Genomic DNA, 19,965 nt, shown 5'->3' on the forward strand with positions numbered 1-19,965 from the left:
AAAAGAGTGTCGTAAAAGTTGGAACAGCGTAACATTACGGACAAGTAACTGTTATGGATGAAGAGATGGTTGAGTGGGAGTAGTCATCAATGGAGTTCCCCAGGGTTCAGTGCTGGGTCCAGCAACAAGATCTAGAAAAATTGGGCAGATGGGCTTAGAAATGGCAATTGAAGTTTAACATATACAAATGCAAGGTACTGCATATGGGTAGAGATAATTCCAGAATAATAAACCAACAGTGTGGTACCACACTGAGGGTAGTGAAGAACAAGAAAGACATAGGAGTAATTGTGCAGTCACACATGAAGTTCTGCAAAGGGTTCAGAGAGGCTTATGTAATTTGTGAGAAAAGATAAATAGATGATTATCAATTGTATAATGAAATAGTTAAGTCACATCTCGAGTGGAACTGCATGCAAGTCTGGTATCCTCATTTTAAAAAAGGATAGTGATCTTTTGGAATGGGTGTGGAGAAGAGCAATAACATTAGTCAATGATACAAAAAATTACTTTTATCATAAAAGACTTCAGTTCCACAAACTATAGCAGCTGAAAGCTAGGCAACTGTGAGAAGATCTGACTGAGCTGTTTAAGGCTTTGAATTGATTGAATAAGCTAAATGAGACGAGACAATGGCCATGAGGAAATATAAATTTAAGCTGGGGCGGGATGGTTACAGGATAGATGTGCAGAAATTTACTTTCAGCCAGTGGAACATTGTTCCATTGTTGGAACAAACTTCCATCTAGCATTGTGGAAATGGGTAATCTGGATAATTTAAGGAAGAACTAGAAAATTATTAAAAAGGTTGGACAGGTGATGTAAGAAGGTGGGTTTTTTTTTTTTTTTTTTTTTTTTGTTGATGCTGTACAAGCTTGCCTTCTTACATCATTTGCTACTACTGATATAATCACATGCCATAAGCTCCAACTCTGAAAAGCTCATTTTGAAGACAACAAAACGAGGAAGGTAATTCTTGTTAGACCATCTAGTGGCTTCTATGGAAAATGGTTTGGTAGAGGCTTGACAATCTGATTTAAAATGTTCACAAAAGAATGGTTTTGAAAAGTTTTAACTCCTTCACACAGATGCAAGTCTTTGACTCCGACAATATGAAGGAGTCACATGCTCACACCATAACAAATCATTACTCACACACTGACGATCTCTCCAAGTTATGTATAAGTCCAACAGAATACCATCTCTCTCCCTCTGCCTCCGGGCATAAACTATGATTTTGACAATTAAACTTTGCAAAGAGGAATTACTGTCTGTTTTTTGCATGCTATAGTAACAGTTTTGATCACAACTTCCTCACTTCCTTTAGAGCAGATGTTAACATCTGCCTTGTCATCCTCATACAGAACTTACAGATCTCTAGATCTGATTTAATTAATCTTCTATGGTTCTGGGTTGTTGTTGTTTGTAAGTGCAAGGGCAGCAAAGGCCATAATGCACCTATGGTGATGATGGTGCTGGGTAGTTTGTTTTGTTTGTTATTTGGAGCATTAGCAACTAAGGCCATATTGCTCCGGGAATATGCGGTGGTCATTCCCTGACCTTTCCGCATCCTCTGTATTTGGTGGTGACGGGCTCGAACCCCGGTCTAATCAAGAAGCGTGTGCTACGCACTGCTGCTCCTTCCCACCTGGCTATGGAGGCGCCTAGGTGCTGGGTAGTCTCTCCTATTCACAAAGGTGGTTTGAAGGGGAGGCAAGTCTGACTTTTGTGTAGTAGGTAAAATATGAAGTCCAAAGTTAAAAAGAGACTTGCAAGTCTAACTTTTGTGGGGTAGGTAAAATTATGAAGTCCAAAGTTAAAAAGTAATATAGGTTTCCCCTTTCCCCATAACCCTCACAGCTGCCCTGTCTTCCTACAGAAAGCACGCATCTCGAGATCTAATTTAATTAATTTTGATATTTCAATCGCAATTTTAATGAGCAATCCGAAAATGTTATATGTAAACTATCCTGCTATTTAGCCCTCCCACTCCATGTTAACTCATACAAAGAGAGCAAAATAGCACAGGTATTTTGAAGTCTGCTGACTATGTGCCCTTTAGTAATGTATGTCCAATTCAAAAGTGACAGCAATTTCTCTCTATTACATATAGATTTTTCATAAAATGCCATACTCTTTTTCTTCACCACTGATTTTTTCACTCATTGATTTTTCTAGTATGACTGTAAAAAGAATTTTCCAGAAGTGTTGAGATGACACTGGTATATAAATGGACAACAATCTGTTGTGAAACATCATTCTTTGCATTTGTACAAGTAGAACTGTTTTTCTTGTTAAGCTTTTTGGAAAAGCAGGGCAAAAACAAGATGTAAATAAATCTGACATATTTTTCTACATATGTGGTAGCTTTGTTGTTGTTGTTGGGATGTGACTAAGATAAACCAAGGATATCACACAAAAAAAAATTTCCACATTTCTACACAGTTCAGGAAGTGGAGTCAAGGTAAGAAAAAGTCACTGAACTTCATTGTCTGACTGATGAACCATCAAGCCACAGCAATCACTGCTATTTTTGTTTATATAAAGTGAGCAGCTATGATGGCAAAAATAAATAAGACATTTCATGTCCAAATACAATATAATTTCATCAGTTTCCGATTGTAACGTATAGTGCCATATACATTACTTACAAAATGATTGTTCCCATCATGAAAAAAAAAAAAAAAGAATTGCAAAAGTTCACATAAAACAAGCTAAATGATTTTGGTGAGACAATTGGATTTTTAAAAATTTTCTATGAAGACTGGGATAACAACTCCAAACTATAAACCTATTCTCTCTCTAGGGATATGTCATCTTCTTGATATAAAAATGCTGTAAGAAGTTCATTCCACACCTTTCTCAGGATGATTTACTTGTCTACTGCAGCAATATGTCTGAATTAATGACTATTTTCAGATTCATGACTGCCCTACGAGCTCCAGTATACTAATTTAGTGAATGGAGACCATTTATTCCTCCAAAACTATATTAAAAGTAATTTCCCTTTCTTAAGGGAAAAATTTATTCTCCTGTTTCAATGCAAATTCAGTTCACTATGAATTCATAGTTAACATGAAGTTAATATGAAGTTTATAGTTCAGTTCACAGTTAAATATGAAGAAAGTAACTGGCTACTTTGCAGGGACTTGAAAGTTTTATGTATACTGTTGATCAACAATTAGGTTACACTAAAATGCAATGTTTCATACACAAATGGGATAGAAACAATGATGTCAACACTGGATAAGGCCACAGTGGCAATGCAGAGACAGCTTTATACTAGTTTCAAAATGTATTGCGAAAGTCTGGTGGATAAAGAAAAGTTATATTAACCTCCATATAAAATTAGGATTAATGAAGCAATCTCTAAATGTTTTACACAGGCAAAGCAACTACTTTAAATATATTTGGGACCAATTTTCAAAGCTATCTGATATGAAACTCAAATAAGGGTCACAGATAAGAAAGTTAATTTCAGATGAACATGAAGGAACAATGGCTGAGAGTTGAAAAAGAAGAATAGTTTGGCATCAAAATGTTCACAACTTCTTAGAAAACAACATGAAAGTATAGTTGAAAATACAGTGAATAAATCTCAAAAATTAGGATATAAGATGAAGCTGATGGTATATTTCTTGTACTCCTGCTTAAGAATTCTTTCTAGAAGATATTGCTTCCACCAATAAGGAATAGGGAGAGTATTCTATCAAATATAAAGGAGATGGAAAGTAAACAAGACTGAAGATCTTTGAAAATAATGCACAAAATAAAAACTAAAAAAATTTTAACTTTGGATCAAAAGAGAGAATTTATTCCAAGGAATCTGCATAAAGATTCATTTTTGTATTAATATTCTACTATTCTCTTCATTTTAAATACATTTTGCACATTTTATTATACAAAATTTACACAAATTATTACCTGGATAAATTAAATAAAATTTATAAAATAAGATAAAATGGGTCTTCCTTTTTTGCAATTTGTAAAAAATGTAATGCCTAGTAGCAGTTGGTTCTCAAATCATATAGATAACTGTTTTCTACATCAACTTGTTAGTGATCAATATTTTTGACTTGGTCATTATGAAAGATTCATTTGCCATTAAAATTCATCAAGTTAAGAGCCACTAATTGGTAGTGACCATAATGTTTTGGTATGGGATCATAACTAAGGAAATTACACTGGCACTGAAAACATTTTAATTCAATTCAGTGGGAGAAGCTGAAACTCAGAAAAAATACATATGCCAAATGGAAAATATTTCATATATTTTTAGATGCTACACACTGTTTCATACCTTTCAACAAATATAGCAAAAGGCAGAAATGGATGACAAAGAATTGATGAAATTAGCTTCAGAAAAGAAGACTTCTTGGGATATCTACAGATTATCAAGCATTCTAGTTTAATGTGGAATATATAAAGTAGTTTGTAATCATTACTTAGGGAGCGAGATAGGCTAAGACAAAGAATAAAAAGGATTTGACAAAGAGGTTCAAGAAAGACAGAGTTTTCTTATTCTTTAGTCACAATGCACAAATATCTCTCCCATGGGGGATGGAATTCCAAAAGTGATCCAGGCAAAATCAGGCCTGTAAGTCTAATTACTGTGTTAGAAAAAATTAAGAAATCTATAATTAAGGATATAGTGCAGAGTCACCCCAACAGTATTACAGAATCACAACATGGTTTTATTAAGGGAACCTACTGTGTGGCCAATTTATGAGGGTTATCCCAAAAGTAATGCATGCTGCACACATGCTCCTTGCTCCATAAACCTGCACGACTGACATTTATCAGGATAATAATTTAAAGTTTAATCTCAACATTAGTGTGTCTGAAACAGAGTTCCTGCATTGAATGTTTGTGGAGAGATTTTTAAAAATGGATAGTGATACTGCCTCAAGTCAGATTACAGTTTCAGATCAAAGTTCTTTTATCAAAATAGAAATGCTGCAAGCTTGAACACCAATTATCACAAATTTACGAATTGTTGCAGGAAGTGTGTGGTGAGTCAACAGTAGATCAATAGCATGGGCTCAAAAGTTTTTTGAAGGTTAGACAAGTGCTGAAGACAAGCAATGCTCAGGAAGACCAAGAACATCTACGAACAACACATCAGCAGTCATTATTGCCACCATTTTAGAGGAAGGTAGAAGAATGAGCCATGAAGAAATAGTTAATGAATCTGGAATAATGAAATCATCTGCTCATGGAATTTTAATTCAGGTATTACAAAAACAAAAGGTTGCTATCCAATGGGTCCCACTTTGCTGTCAGATGAAAAATGAGCAAAGTGTAAAGAAACTGCAACACAGTCACTCACACATTACTGACAAAGTGAAGTGTTTTTAAAATGCAGTGCTACCATTAATGAAACATGGGCACACAACTTTGAACCTGAATTGAAATCATAATCAGCTCAGTGGAAGCATCCATCTTTGCCACAATCAAAGATGAAATAAATGGTCATCATGAGACCATTATTGCTGCTGACCATGTGCCACTTAACAGATCAGTAAATGGAGGCTACTATGCAACATTGCTTCAACAGAAATTACACCCAAAAATTCATCAGAAGGGCACAGGTGTTGGGAGCTGGTGTGCTTGTACCCCATGACATGGAAGGCCTCATATCACACAGTCTGTACAGTTTGTTTTCACCAATTACAAGTGGGAAGCACTATCTCACCCCCCCTGATATGAGTCCTTGCAATTATCTGTTCCCAAAGCTCAAGAAACTGCTGCATGGACAAAGATTTCTGTCTTTAAAGCATTGAGTCCAGCCATGACCAAAAGGATTAGACACCTTAACTTCAGCAGAGTCAAACAGCATGCAAACGTTACTTGAACTTTGGGAATGCATGAAGGAGACAACACTGAAGTTTTTTAAAACAAATTCATTTTAAATTAACTACTTTTTTGAAGTAGTCACATGAAAAAGTCTTTCTGAAAAGATTTCAGAATGACTTTTTGACACAGTTCTACATGAAAATCTTGTACTTAAGATGGAAGGCATGTGTATGAGGGTAGAAGACAGGGATGACTGTGAGATAAATGGACAGTGCTTTAGAGCACTGTGCATTTATAACCACTCTTTGTCTTTAGAAAGCAAAGACTGGTTATAATTTCCAATCTTGTGAAACTGAAGCCAAAGGATGCTGGCATTAATATACATAGGGATTTAGTGACTATCTTAGCCACTCCTTTCAATATAATTGGGCAGATACCATTAGCTCTTCATGGAAATTTGATTGCAGTACGTGAGGCTACAAAAGAGTTAAGCAAAGTAATGGAGGCATTTTTCCTCTTTCTAGGATCATGCAAACAAGGAGACATAGAATTAAATAAATAAAAGATAATTATAGATTGGATGTGAGGAAATCTGCCTTTTAGTCAAAGAGCAATCAACCACAGAGAAATTACCACCTAACCTTGTAGAGGGAGAAAGCTTACACAGGTTTAAAGAGGGATTAAATAAATAACTGTAAGAAGCAGATATAATATAAAATCTGGGAGTCATTTTATTTCATTTAAAATGAAAAGTCCCAATTTGATTTAAAATTAGAAATCCCAATTTTTCAATATATCTTTCACCTCTTCATCAGATTGAAATTGTTTGCAATGAAAATTTCTCTTTAAGTGTCTTAATAAAAAAAATGAGTAGGGTCAGCACGAAGTACAACGGGGTCAAGACAATTCCATTGCATTTAACTGTACAGCATGTTGTATTGAATTATTCAAATTCATTCCAAATATTTCTGATTGTCGTTTAAAGCTCTAATTAAGTTTAGTTATGCAATACTGTTTTTTTTTTTATTTTTTTTTTTTTTTTGTTAATGCTGTAACCTGTCTGGAAGAAATCCATAGTAACAAATGACTTTCAGTCTCAAAACACTGAAACCATGCTTTTGTTTCTTTTTTTAAATCCCCAATTCAGTGAAGAGGCAATTTCTCCATTCCATGGACTGTTTTTCAGAATAACATTCATGATGAAATACCATGTCTCATCAGCTGTTACTGTGTCTTTAAAAAATTCTGCTGTTATTTATTTTATTAGTTTCTTTCCTGAAAATGTTGATGAATAATCAACAGCATAAAAGTTCTCTGCTGATGCAAAAATAAAATGGATCACCAGCCACTGTCAGAAATGGGCATCATTTACATTCACCATAGTTTAAGATCTGGAAATAAAAAAGATCTAGTCAGGCATCAAATCAAAATTTGTGTGCTTTATCTGCATTCGATTTCGATTATGGAGAGACTTCCTGTTCTCAGCGAACATTGGGGATCAAGTACTTGGCATTAAGCAATGTTTAATAAAAGGACTATAGAGTCCAATGTACCTCTGAAATTGATAACTTTAAATATAAGAAGGAACTTATCTTTTTTTTTTTGCAACATTTCAGTATGACAACAAAAATTATGTAAAATACTGAAGTGGTTCTTTGAAAAAATTAATGAAGACAAGTTCCTTTTTTATATTTAAAGCTTATGTATAACCTAGAGAAAAATCAGTTATCGATGGTTATACCTAAGTTGCTCATATTTTGTTTAATTGTGAATAGGTAAATATGCCATACATTTAAAAAATCTGAGACACCACCAGGACAGCTGTTTCTAAGATTACTGGTTTCTCATCAGCTGGTGGATGGCTCTATTAGCAAATGTATGCCTAACTGTGAATAATGTATTTTATGTAAGTGAACAGCCAAGTAGTGTAAGTTTTACTTCCATACAATGCTTGACTGTTCGCTCAGACAAAATACATTATTCACAGTTTAGCATGCATTCCCTAACAGAGACCACCTCACAACTGATGAGATGTCAGTAAGCATAAAATCTGGCTATCCTGGTGGTGTCAGTATTTTAAATGTATAACATATTCACCCATTCAGGTGACACTATGCAATTTAAAAAGATATTAACAACTCAAGCAGAACTGTATATAATGAATTTGACTCTTAGTTGGGCATAAGCCGCAGCATTAGTTTGGAGTAATCAGTACGCAGACTTTGGTGAGAGCAGAAAGTCGATCCCTGATCAAAACAAAATGCAGGTAAAGTGTATAAATTTTGATTTGATTTCAAGTACTGCATTGAAATATTCCTGCAATCCTATACTGTTGTTAGCTTTTAGGAGAATCAACTTAGAACATATTACACCACTGTGTATTATGCCTGTACAAGCAAGTGTGTTCTTGGGCTGATTTGCACACTGTGAGGGCTGAAAAATCCAGAATAATTACAGGGGGAAACCCTACTTCCTCCACAAGACTAGCCAACTATAGCCTTGATGGAAATTGAACTCATCTCTCTCCAACTGAGTGACCCTCCTCTGCTGAGTTATTCACCATTCCTTCAGAATTTCCTTCATTCATAGACATTAGCCATCCCATTAAAAACTGTTGCTAGCCTATGGTTCATCAAACACACACAGCTTATCCCTGATCCTCCAGAGACTGTTCTTTTGTCTTGTAGTACCTGAATCATTGTTACATTATGTTCTTAAGATGAATTCATTATCATAAGCATGCCTGGTCATGTTTTCACAGTGCTCAAAATGCAATATCTTTTCACATGGAAAAGAAATGCAATAATCTGATGAAATAATTGGATTTCAACCTTATGTAACTGCTGTTGCTAAATCAGAATGTAGTCATAAACAACATATGGCTTGCTAATGCCTGGAGAGACATACACAGTCCTGTGAACATGCATAACCTGTACCTGGAATTGCATAATGGATTCTGCATAAGTCTGGATATCTTTTGCCTCTACTTTTTACACATGTACAGGATACCTTGGTTTCACTTTAGAATATAACCAAAAGTATTAGGGTTTTTGAAAATGCTTTTAGTGGTAGATCAATAAAAGTTTGACTACAAATAATGTCACTGTTTGACTACAAACAGTGACAAATAATAAAACAAAAAATGTTCTTAAAACATATTTTACCTTATACAGAAAGTAGGTGCTTTCTACAAACTCTGGTCGTAATGGATGTTGGCCCCAGTGTACTTGAAAGTCTATGGTAAAGGCCTATATGCACAAAAAAATAAAAAATAAAATAAAATTCTGATTACATTTAGCAAAAAGAAATTAGAAAAAAAAAGAAAAAATACTTTTTTATTTTATAATATAGTATTATATAAGGGAAACCACTTTAACATTATAAATAAATAAGAAATATTATAAAAAAAAATAAATTTAAAAGGAAAGAAAATTATTATCTATCCTGCTGGATTAGTATGCAATCCAAATTTTTTTTTTTTTTTTTTAATATATTTATATTCTAGTTTCAATAATTCATGATCTTAAAATTTCTTAAATTAGCTCAAGTCTGGGCTGTCAACCACTCACTTGATTCTTATTAGAGGATGACAAATTTTAAATTGGTATAGCTTTTTTTTTATTTTAAAAGAATCTGGAGTTTCTTTCTTTTTTTTTTTTTTTTGTATGCCTTTATTTTTAGATTTTGCAATTCACTTGGGTTTGAACATATCTGACACGCAAGGAGCTTTCATCTAACTGTTCAAGTGTAGAATATATCTCTGAGATATCAAAAGGCTTAGCATTAGGAATGTCAGAAAAACAGTGACAATTTTAAGAGCCTAGCATATCTCTGGATCATCTAAAATTAATGACTACTACCACTCTAATGCATCACAAAATCAAACAATTGATCCACACCCTTATGTCAGTGAAGATACAGTTTCTTGAATTGCCAAACAGGAACTTCAGTTCAAAAAAACACTTGTTCATGGACGAAACAAAAGCTGTTTGCTTTGAAAAGTGATAGCATTTCTTTGTCTTCCTGCAAATCAAGCACACTGAAAATATGATGAGAACCTTGTCAATCAATTCAGCCCTGGAGAGATTGTGCAAGGCTCAGGGGGTAGAATTTTTTTCAGCCTAGTGTGCTTGTTGACAGGAGACTGCTTCTACAGGGATAGGGTACACTTAAATAGAAAGGGTGCAAGAATATTTGCTGAAACTATAGAGACAATGTTAGGTGGGTCGGAAAACTGCTAGCTTGGGGAGATACATAGACTAAAAGGTTAACAGTGACCGCAGGCAGAGGCAAAAGTTTTTTGTTATTTGGTTTTTTTTAGGAGCATTAGCAACTAAGGCCATATTGCTCCGGGAATATGTGGTGGTCATTCTCTGACCTTTCCGCATCCTCCGTATTTGGTGGTCACGGGCTAGAACCCCGGTCTAATCAAGAAGCATGTGCTACGCACTGCCGCTCCTGCCCACCTGGCTACGGAGGCACTGCAGAGGCAAAAGTAATTTTTACACTGTTTCTATTAGAATGAGCAGCAGCCTGGAAAGCAAGGCAATGGATATTTTCAGGACTGCTGGGAGTCATAGTGGACGAAATAAATACATGGGCTATGTTAGTGTAACTAAGAGTAGAAACAGGTGCATGTATACTTGTCTGTACACCAATGCTAGGAGTATAGTTAATAAATTTGATGAGAATGAAGTGCTAGTCAAGACATCAAAGGCAGATATTGTTGGGATATCAGAGACGTGGTGTCACACAGACATAAGCAATGCGGAATTGGAATTTGGGGAGTACAATGTGTACAGAAAGAATAGACAAGACAGGAAGGGAGGAGACGTTATGCTGTTGGTTAAGAAACACAAAATCTAAGGAGGTGCATCCAATTGATGCTAGTGGACAATGCAATGCTGAGTGTGTTTGGTGTGAAATAAGCACTGGCAAAGGAAAAATGAGAGTAGGTGTGTGTTATAGGCCTAATGAATCCGATGAGTATAATGAGCAATTGTGCAGAGAAACAGAGTGGGCCAGTAAATCAGATTGTCTTATAATGGGGGATTTTAACTTTCCATATATCGACTGGAACTTGCGGTTTGGTCACTCACACACACACTAACAAGACTTTTGTGGATTTATTGAATGACTGTTTTTTTACAGCAACATGTTCAAGAGGCAACCAGAGGGAGTAATACTCTTGATCTGATTATCAGCAGTGATTATTCATGCATTAAGAATTTGCAGATAAAGGAACCACTGGGTGACAGTGATCACAATGTACCGATGTGGGAATTACCATCAAGGCTAAAGGGAAAGGCTATTACTTTCGTAAAGGTGACTACAGGGGTTTCAGACAGTTTTTAAATTCTGTACAGTGGGATCAACTGATGATGTTACCAATGTTGAATTCTAAATGGGAAGCCTTCAGGGACTTAATTTTGGAGGCTACTAGGCTTTTCATTCCAACTAAGAAATACTGTTCACGGCTTAGGCATAAATGGATGCCAGACAAACTAATGAGGCTCGTGGCAGAGATTTTTTTTTTTTTTTTTAGGAGCATTAGCAACTAAGGCCATATTGCTCCGGGAATATGTGGTAGCCATTCCCTGACCTTCCCGCATCCTCCGTATTTGGTGGTGACAGGCTCGAACTCCAGTCTAATCAAGAAGCATGTGCTACGCACTGGTGCTCCTTCCCACCTGGCTATGGAGGCGCCGGCAGAGAAGAAAAATGTATGGGATGCATATAAAGTATCAGGTGACACAGAAGCCTATGGTAAGCCCACTAGTCTGTAATCAAGCCATAAAGGAGGTTAGGCAGGCGAAGACAGATTACGAGAAATCCTTGGCAAAGGATGCAAAGAAAAACAGCAAAGAGTTCTTTACTTATGTAAACTCTAGAAGGAAAGGGATGAATCAGATTGGACCATTTAACAGAGATGGGTTGACCACTGATGATCATGCTCAGGTAGCTAATAAAATGAATGAGTATTTTGCATCTACATTCCCACATGAGGAGTTATTCAATGAGAGGAGTGCCAGAAGTTTATCAAACTCTAACAGGGAACTAAGTGATTTTCTAATAACTGAGAGCAAAGTGGAGGAGAAATTGTTGAAGTTAAACATAAGAAAGGCACCTTGGGTGGATGGGATCTATCCAGTTACATTAAAGGATGCAGCAAAGGAAGTAAGCAAACCCTTAGCCATAATTATGAGAGCTTCCTTGAACTCAGTGGAGGTCACCATGGACTGGAGTTTTGCAAATGTATCACCAATTCACAAATGGGGTTCAAAACGTGACACAAGTAACTATAGACCTGTTAGTTTAACTTGTGTTCCAGGGAAAATAATGGAATCACTGGTTAAAGAAGCATAGCAGGATCATCTAGACAAGACTGCAGTAATAGTTAACACACAGCATGGATTTGTTAAAGGGAGGTCTTGTCTGACCAATTTGATTAGATACTATGATGTGGTCACAAAGGAACTGAATGACAAAAAAAATTTTGATATCATATACTTGGATTTTAGAAAAGCTTTTGATACTGTTGCACATGAAAGACTGCTGTACAAATTGGAAAGATATGACATTAAGAGTAAGTTGCTACAATGGATAAAGGGATGGTTGAGTGGGAGAAGACAGAGTGGTAATCAATGGACACTGCTCTTCATGTACAAATGTTATTAGTGGAGTTCCCCAGGGTTCGTTGTTGGGCCCATTGTTGTTTTGTATATTATCAATGATATTGATGAAGGTATATCAGGTTTAATGTCCAAGTTTGCAGATGATACAAAGGTTGGCAGGGTTGTTAACGACAGTAAAGACAGTATGCTACTCCAACTGGTTCTAGATAAGTAGGTCAAATTGACTGAGAAGTGGCAACTGAAGTTTAACATTGACAAATGCAAAGTACTGCATAAAGGTAGCAATAACTGAAAAGAAATGTACCAACTGTATGGTACTACACTCAGAGAAGCGGAAAGTGAAAAGGACGTAGAGTTGCTAGAACAAGTACAAAGAAGGGCAACAAGATTAGTGAGGAGGGGAACAAAGGGGTGCTCTTACCAAGAAAGGCTTAAGTTCTACAAATTGCAGTGACTGGAGAGTAGGCACCTGCTAGGTGATCTGATTGAGGTGCATAAGGCCTTGAATGGCTTGAGTACGATGAATGCTGATGGGATTCTTCCTCTTGCTCAGATTTAGAACCTGAGGGGCACAGATTCAAATTGAGGAAAGACAGTCGTAGAATAGATGTGCAGAAATTTGCCTTTAGCCAGTGAGTAGTAGTGGAACAGACTTCCATCTTTTGTTGTGGAAGTTGATAGCCTAAACAAATTTAAGGCTGAGCTGGACAGGCATTTGGAACAAATGGAGGGGTGAAATGGGAGGGTTTTTTTTTTTTTTTTTTTTTGTTGATGCTGCATAAGCTTGCTTTCTTGCATCATATGCCTCTACTAATGCTAAAGCACCTGTATGTAGAACAGCATAGATTCTCTCCTTTTCAGATAAAAATTCCTTTGGAATCACACCGTTTGTTGAAAAACATGATCGGCATCATCTTGATCCTGGAGCTCTATAAATAAAACTTTTTTGGGACTTGGTGGTGATTTTGACATCCACTGTATGCTCTGACACTTCACCTCTGGATTTTACTGAAACACACAACACTCATCTCCAGTGACAATATAGTCAAGGAAATTAGCATTGTCTTGACAAGTCAACACTCTTTGTTGATTCTGCTCATCTGTGATGATGTGTGGCACAAATTTTGCACAGATCTTGCTTTTCTCTAAATCTTCATGCAGAATTTCACAAATCATCTCCTTATCCATATTGAACTCATCAGGCATTCTGAGGGTCAAATGATGATCCCTTGCCAATTTCCCAAACTTGTGCAACTCTGTCCTTATTCCTAGAGGTTGACAGACACCCACTTCTTGGGTCATCGCAAATATAGTCCCCAGGGGCTCACATCTGGTATGGGCTTGGCACACCCAGTGTCCCCAGCTGAATATCATCATTCTTCTCTTTCTTGGTGATTCCCTTCTACTTCTCTCTCTCTCTCTCTCTCTCTCTCGGGGTAATTCAGAAATTTTTTTTTTTTTTTTGGAAGGTGCAGCATAAGCCTCAGGCTTCCTTGCACCATATGGCTAATAATAATAATAATAATAATAATAAAATATCCTTACATCCGTTTTTAAACCATTTATATCATCAGACATACTGGTACAACTGGTACTGGTAAACACTTCATCACCATAAAAAACGATTTTTACGTTAAAAAGTTTTTATTGGTGTTATTCCAAAAGTTTTGTAACGAAAAACTGTCATGCAAAAAGCGTTACGGTAGTGACGTCATCTTCAACTTCCACCAGAAGCGAATTATTGTAACTTGTATTGCTGGAATCATACTTGTATGATGATAACAATAATTTATCTTCTACTGGACCAAATTTAATGAAATTTTGCACGGAGCTTCATCTTATCTCTATACTGGAGGGAAAACTTTCACACCTCTGAAAATTGCAGTAGTTTTTTTTTTCTAGTATAGTGAAAAATATGAACATGTGACCAAGGAAATTTTCTCACATAATAAACAGTATAATGTGGAAGTATAGCACGGGAGTGGCCAACAAGTCGATTGTAATCTACCAGTCGATCGCGGCTTTAATTTCAGTCAATTACAATGAATTTCAAAATATATATATAAAAAATAGATTAGTTAAAATTTGAATGTTATTATTATTATTATTATACACCCCATTGCATACGCTTATTACAAATCCATTGAACCATGGCTACTCTTGTTACCACACAGCCACTAGGCTTGTCTAGTGAAAATTCACATAGTTATGTCATGGAGAGCATAGTGTATGTGCTGAATTCTCATTTAGATTACTTAATATTAATAATTGGACAGTACTTATATATTAATTTAATACCTTCTGATTTAAAATGAATACTACGAAAAAGAGTAAAACGTATCATTTTCATCAAGAGTGAGAACTAGAATGCTCTTTTGTAAGGATAAAAGAAAAATGTTGTTTGATTTGCAATGCATCCGTGGCTATATATCCAAAAAAGGAAATTTAGAAAGGCACTTCAACGCACTCCATGGTAAATACCAATCGGATTTTCTACCTAATAATGACCTTAGAAAAAATAAATTAATGAAGAACTTAAATCTAGATTATTCGCACAACAAAATTTCTTCATGATACCTAATTTACAATCTAAAGCAGTAACAGCAGCATCATTTAAAGTGAGCCATCTTGCAAAAAATTCAAAAATTTTATTGAAAAAATTAAATTACCACTATTTAAGCTTGTAATCAATAACAACAGATGGAGCTAAAGCAATGACAGGGCAGCTTAACGGATTCATCGTGTTGCGCCAAAAGTGTGATGAATTCCCAGATTTTGTGAGTTACCACTGTATCATCCATCAACAAGTGTTAGCAAGCAAAAGATCAAATACTAAAAGTGTTATGGACACAGCTTTTAAAATCGTGAATTCCATCAGAGGATAATCTCTTTAAAGGAGACTTTTCAAAATGCAACTCGATGAAAATGAACCAGATCTGATATTACACACAGATGTGAGGTGGCTGAGTAAGTTTCTACAGATATTTCGAAATTTGCTGAATGAAATTAAAAAATTTGCTGATCAAAAGGGAGATGATTATCAGCAGCTTCAAGATATGCAGTGGTTGCGTGATCTGGCCATTAGCATTAGTAGAGGAATATGATGCAAGAAAGCTAGCGAATGTAGCATCAGCCAAAAAAAAAAAAAAAAATCCATTTCACACAACCATTCGATCTAAAAGTTTGTCCAGTTCTTCCTTGAATTTATTTAAGCTATCAACTTCCACAACAACATATGGACACAATCAACCACCTGCTGGCTAAAGGCAAATTTCCACACACCTATTCTACAACTGTCTTTTCTCAGTTTGAATCTATGCCCCCTCAGGTTCGTAATCTGAGCAAGTGAAAGTATCCCATCAGTATTGAGCCTGTTCAAACATTAAAGGCCTTACACACCTCAATCAGATCACCTCGCAGGTGCCTACTCTTCAGACACTGCAATTTGCAGAACTCAAGCCTTTCTTAGTAAGACCACCTGGAATTAAAATATTACTTGAAAATTAAATTATTACACTGCGAAATGATATCTTCCTAAAAGCCAGATCATCAGAAAAAAAGAATTTTGGAAATATGTTTGACGAGAAAAGTACCCAAATGTAAAAAAATGCAGTGCACTTTTAAATTCCTGTTTTGGCTACACATATCTATGTGAATCGGCCTTTTTGTATTTGAAACAAACAAAGACGAAGAATTGCTCTACTCTTAGATACAGAAGATACAGACTTTCAGATGCAGAAGATTCTTTACAGTTGATCTTATCACAGTATTTCCCTGATTTTGAAAGCTTGGCAGATGACACGAAGACACAAACTTCACATAAATTAAAAATTTATGTATGTATGAATTAAAAATAAGAATTCTGAATTGTATTTAATTTTAAAATTTGTATACAACATTCTTCAATATGTGTTGATTAACTTTTTTAACCACGTGCAATGAAATTCTTGAGATGGTAGATCGCGGCACATTTTGAAGAAAAAAGTGGATCGCATCACAAATTCAGTTGGCCACCCCTGGTATAGCATATCATTGAAAAGCTAAGGAATTTAGAAACAGAAATATTAAAGTTTTATGATATAAAAAACTTTCGGAAACTGGGAAATGCATTAATTCAAAAATGCATCTGGTTTCAAGTTATCTGGTGTTTTCAGATTGAATGTAATTTTTTTATTTACAAATAAACTCTGAGGCTGGAAAAGAGTTCGCATTTATGAAAACATTCTTCAACTTGGACATGTCATCAGATCTTTTGATAAATACTACACGTAATGGACCAACTATAGATGGTGTATTTAGTCATGGGCGGTGCCTCCGTAGCCAGGTGGGAAGGAGCAGCAGTGCATAGCACACGCTTCTTGATTAGACCGGAGCTCGAGCCCATCACCACCACGGAGTATGCGGAAAGGTCAGGGAATGACCACCGCATATTCCCGGAGCAATATGGCCTTTTTTGCTAATGCTCCTAAAAACCAAATAACAACAACAACAACCTGATAGGTTCTTGCACTCAATTACTCTGCGCAAACCATAAAAAAAAAGTCACTTCAGATATAATTGCAGTAAAAGTTTATCTACATTTTGGGAGGTAGAAAAAATTTCAGATTTTTAATCACTAATTAATGGTTAATTCGGGGTTGTTATTTTTGAGACTTATATTTAAGATTAAATTATAATTTGGTATTTTCAATTTTTAGCAGAAGAGAGGAAACAAACAGAATACTAGAAAGTAGCAATATAAGTTATAGAAGACTATATGTCTAATAATGTCGTTGTTGAACCCAAGTACAAATTTTTGTTAATTGGTTCTGCTAGCTACAAGGTTGCAGAAAGAATAAATAAAAATCTGTGTAAAAGCCAATGCACTGTATGTTAAAAATATAAAATAAATAAATTAACCTATAATTTTTAACATTCAGTGCACTTGCTTATAACAAAATTTTTCTTCTGAATGAAAATTTATATTCCTACATATTTAAAGTAATTAAAATTACCAAAATTTTATTTTTAATGAGAATCCAATTGCTCATTATCTAATAAGAGCTGATAATTAACTCTCAGTACTCATAAGACATAATTAATTTACCTCAGGAAGAAAATTATGCCGTTGCATTACTTGATATAGCATTTCATGTGTTTCTATTGCTGGCTTAATGTCACCTTTAAGCACCTAAAAAAAAAAAAAAACTTATATAAAATTAATATAATATAAAATATAAAAATTGCAATATAAAATATCACAAGTAGCCTACACACTAAGATCTATTTAATCCAATATTCTTTTCAAATTCAGCAATTTGAAATCAGCAAAAGTCCTATTAGGCTATACTTTAATCTGTCATTGGTTATTTGATGTGGGAGGGTTCCCAACTGTTTTTAGATAGAAAAGGGAATGGACATGTAATATGGAGTTGTGCATGACAGCTCCAAAATTCATAATATCATAAGTATTTTAATTCAAGTTTTAGAATGCGAACAGTGCCTTAATATAACAAAGAATGGTAAGCTATCAACTGTTTTTAAAGTATATTCCAACCAGAGGTATTCTGGACCTTCCATACATATAAATAAAGAAAAATATTTTATATGGAATCACATAGAGGTACTTCAGCAACATTTGTGTTACATATAAAAACACCTCTCAATTTATAGATTGTAAACATTTAAAATTTCATTTAACTTCTCATGTCAGATTCTAAATCCTATTTGCATATAAATATATATCAGCTGAAAATAAGTGAAATAAAGTAAAATATAAAAATAGTATATTCCTTGCTCTTGAGTAGTCTACTAGCTTAGAAAAAGAAAAAAAATAATAAGAATTAGAGAGCAAAAATATACGGGTGTGAAAAAGGAAGTGCAAATATGGATAGTTTTTACTTGGGTCAAATGGGTTTGTAAATACTCCAATTTTAGTAGGTAACTGAAATGCTATTGTTGAAATATGGGGATGATGTGACAACCTGATCATACCAATATTTTAGTGGTTACCTCTTTAGTTACAATAATACATAAAGTAGATTTAGACTTATAATGGTTTATTCTTCTGATCAATTTACATGTATTTCACCTTTATCTTGTAATTATTATTTTTATTATTTTTTTTTTTTTTCAGACCTTCCTCACTTCAACTAAACATATGTCCTTACTATATCATTATTTATTTAACCCTCTTGATTCAACCAAATAGTTTCATTATATTTATATTTTCTTTTTCATATTTTTGCTGTTGATTTTTTTTGAGGAAAGTATTATTTTTACTTTATTTTGCTTATTCTAGCAAAATAAGGTATAATATATATATTTTGCTTATCAATACTTTAACAGTTTTACATTCCCCCCAGTATCACCTACCAAAGTACCAATGTATATAATGATGTGCTTTTTCCTTGTTGAATAACAGAGGACAGACAGCTAGCATTCCATAATTCCATCAGTTTTCGATTTTTATGATGCCATTCTTTCATTATTATTTTTTGCTATCCTCTTATTTCCAACTTTTCAGCCACTTTAGAATTGGTTACACTATTGCTTATATTCATAAAATAAATTCTATGCTTATTATATATATGTATATAGAAGTGAAAGTGAATAGAAAGAGGAATAAAAATAAAACAATAATAAAAGAAAGATGCAATTACACACACACACACAATTACCTGAAGTCCTGGCCAAAAAGCCAATAATGCATCCATAAAGTTACGAGAGTTTGTATGAGGTCTATGCATGTGAACATCCACTAACAATGGACCCTGACTGACGTATTTCATCACTGCTGAATAGTGCTGAAATTCAGTAAAAAAGTACCAATATAAATAAAATACAAAAATGAAATAAAGCACCAATATGATTTAGAAATAGATTAAAGATGCTTTTAGTGCTTAAAATTTCTTAATTTAGAAAAACATGGTTATTATAGAAATAATTTGATCCTAGCCATTTGAAATTTCATGGGTGATTACACAGGAACACATACTTCAGGATTTGCAGTTGCACATTTTGACCATTAAGGGCACTACCATTACTGAATATTACACTGAACTCAACCACTAGAAAAATCATTATATTCATAGTGCAGTTACTTTTCACATGTGATATAATCATATGCTGAACATAGGTCTCTCAGTATCCAAGAAGCTCATGTCCTTGGGTATTTTTGATTCACTGACTACACAAACAATAGTGAGCCTTCTGATATTCTAGTTTGGTTATGTATTATGTGTATATAAATGGGTTCACAGGCTAATCTGCATATTGTGTAGACTGGAAAACCCAGAATTTTATAGGGATTCTCCCTTGCAGTATATACACAAGCATAATATGCTCTGTATATACTGTAAGGGAAATGATAATAATACCATCTCACTTTGTATGTTTAATACTTCCTTCAAAATAGTATCCGGGTAATCCAAAGTAAAAAAAAAAATCTGCTGTGAGTTAGGCAATCAAGAATTTGTCCTATCAGCACAAATCGTATTAGTGCTGATAGGACACTATATTAATGTGTCACCCACCACAAAATTTAAATCTGTTT

At 34.7% G+C, this 19,965-nt stretch overlaps 1 protein-coding gene across 1 annotated transcript in view; it reads right to left on the reverse strand.

Annotated features, from left to right (window-relative positions):
• LOC150087952 (ER degradation-enhancing alpha-mannosidase-like protein 3) overlaps positions 1-19,965 on the reverse strand; it is a 247,990-nt gene that overhangs the window by 112,082 nt on the left and 115,943 nt on the right. The window contains exons 10-12 of the mRNA XM_090369977.1: positions 19,091-19,216; positions 17,518-17,601; positions 8,961-9,044 (exon numbers count right to left, since the gene is read on the reverse strand). Of these exons, the coding sequence (XP_090226103.1) occupies positions 8,961-9,044; positions 17,518-17,601; positions 19,091-19,216 (294 nt within the window). The remainder of the gene's footprint in view (positions 1-8,960; positions 9,045-17,517; positions 17,602-19,090; positions 19,217-19,965) is intronic.

Source organism: Mastigoproctus giganteus, chromosome 3, assembly GCF_048544385.1.
Source record: "Mastigoproctus giganteus isolate SK-2022 chromosome 3, ASM4854438v1, whole genome shotgun sequence".
In the NCBI taxonomy this organism is placed as follows: Eukaryota; Metazoa; Arthropoda; class Arachnida; order Uropygi; family Thelyphonidae; genus Mastigoproctus; species Mastigoproctus giganteus.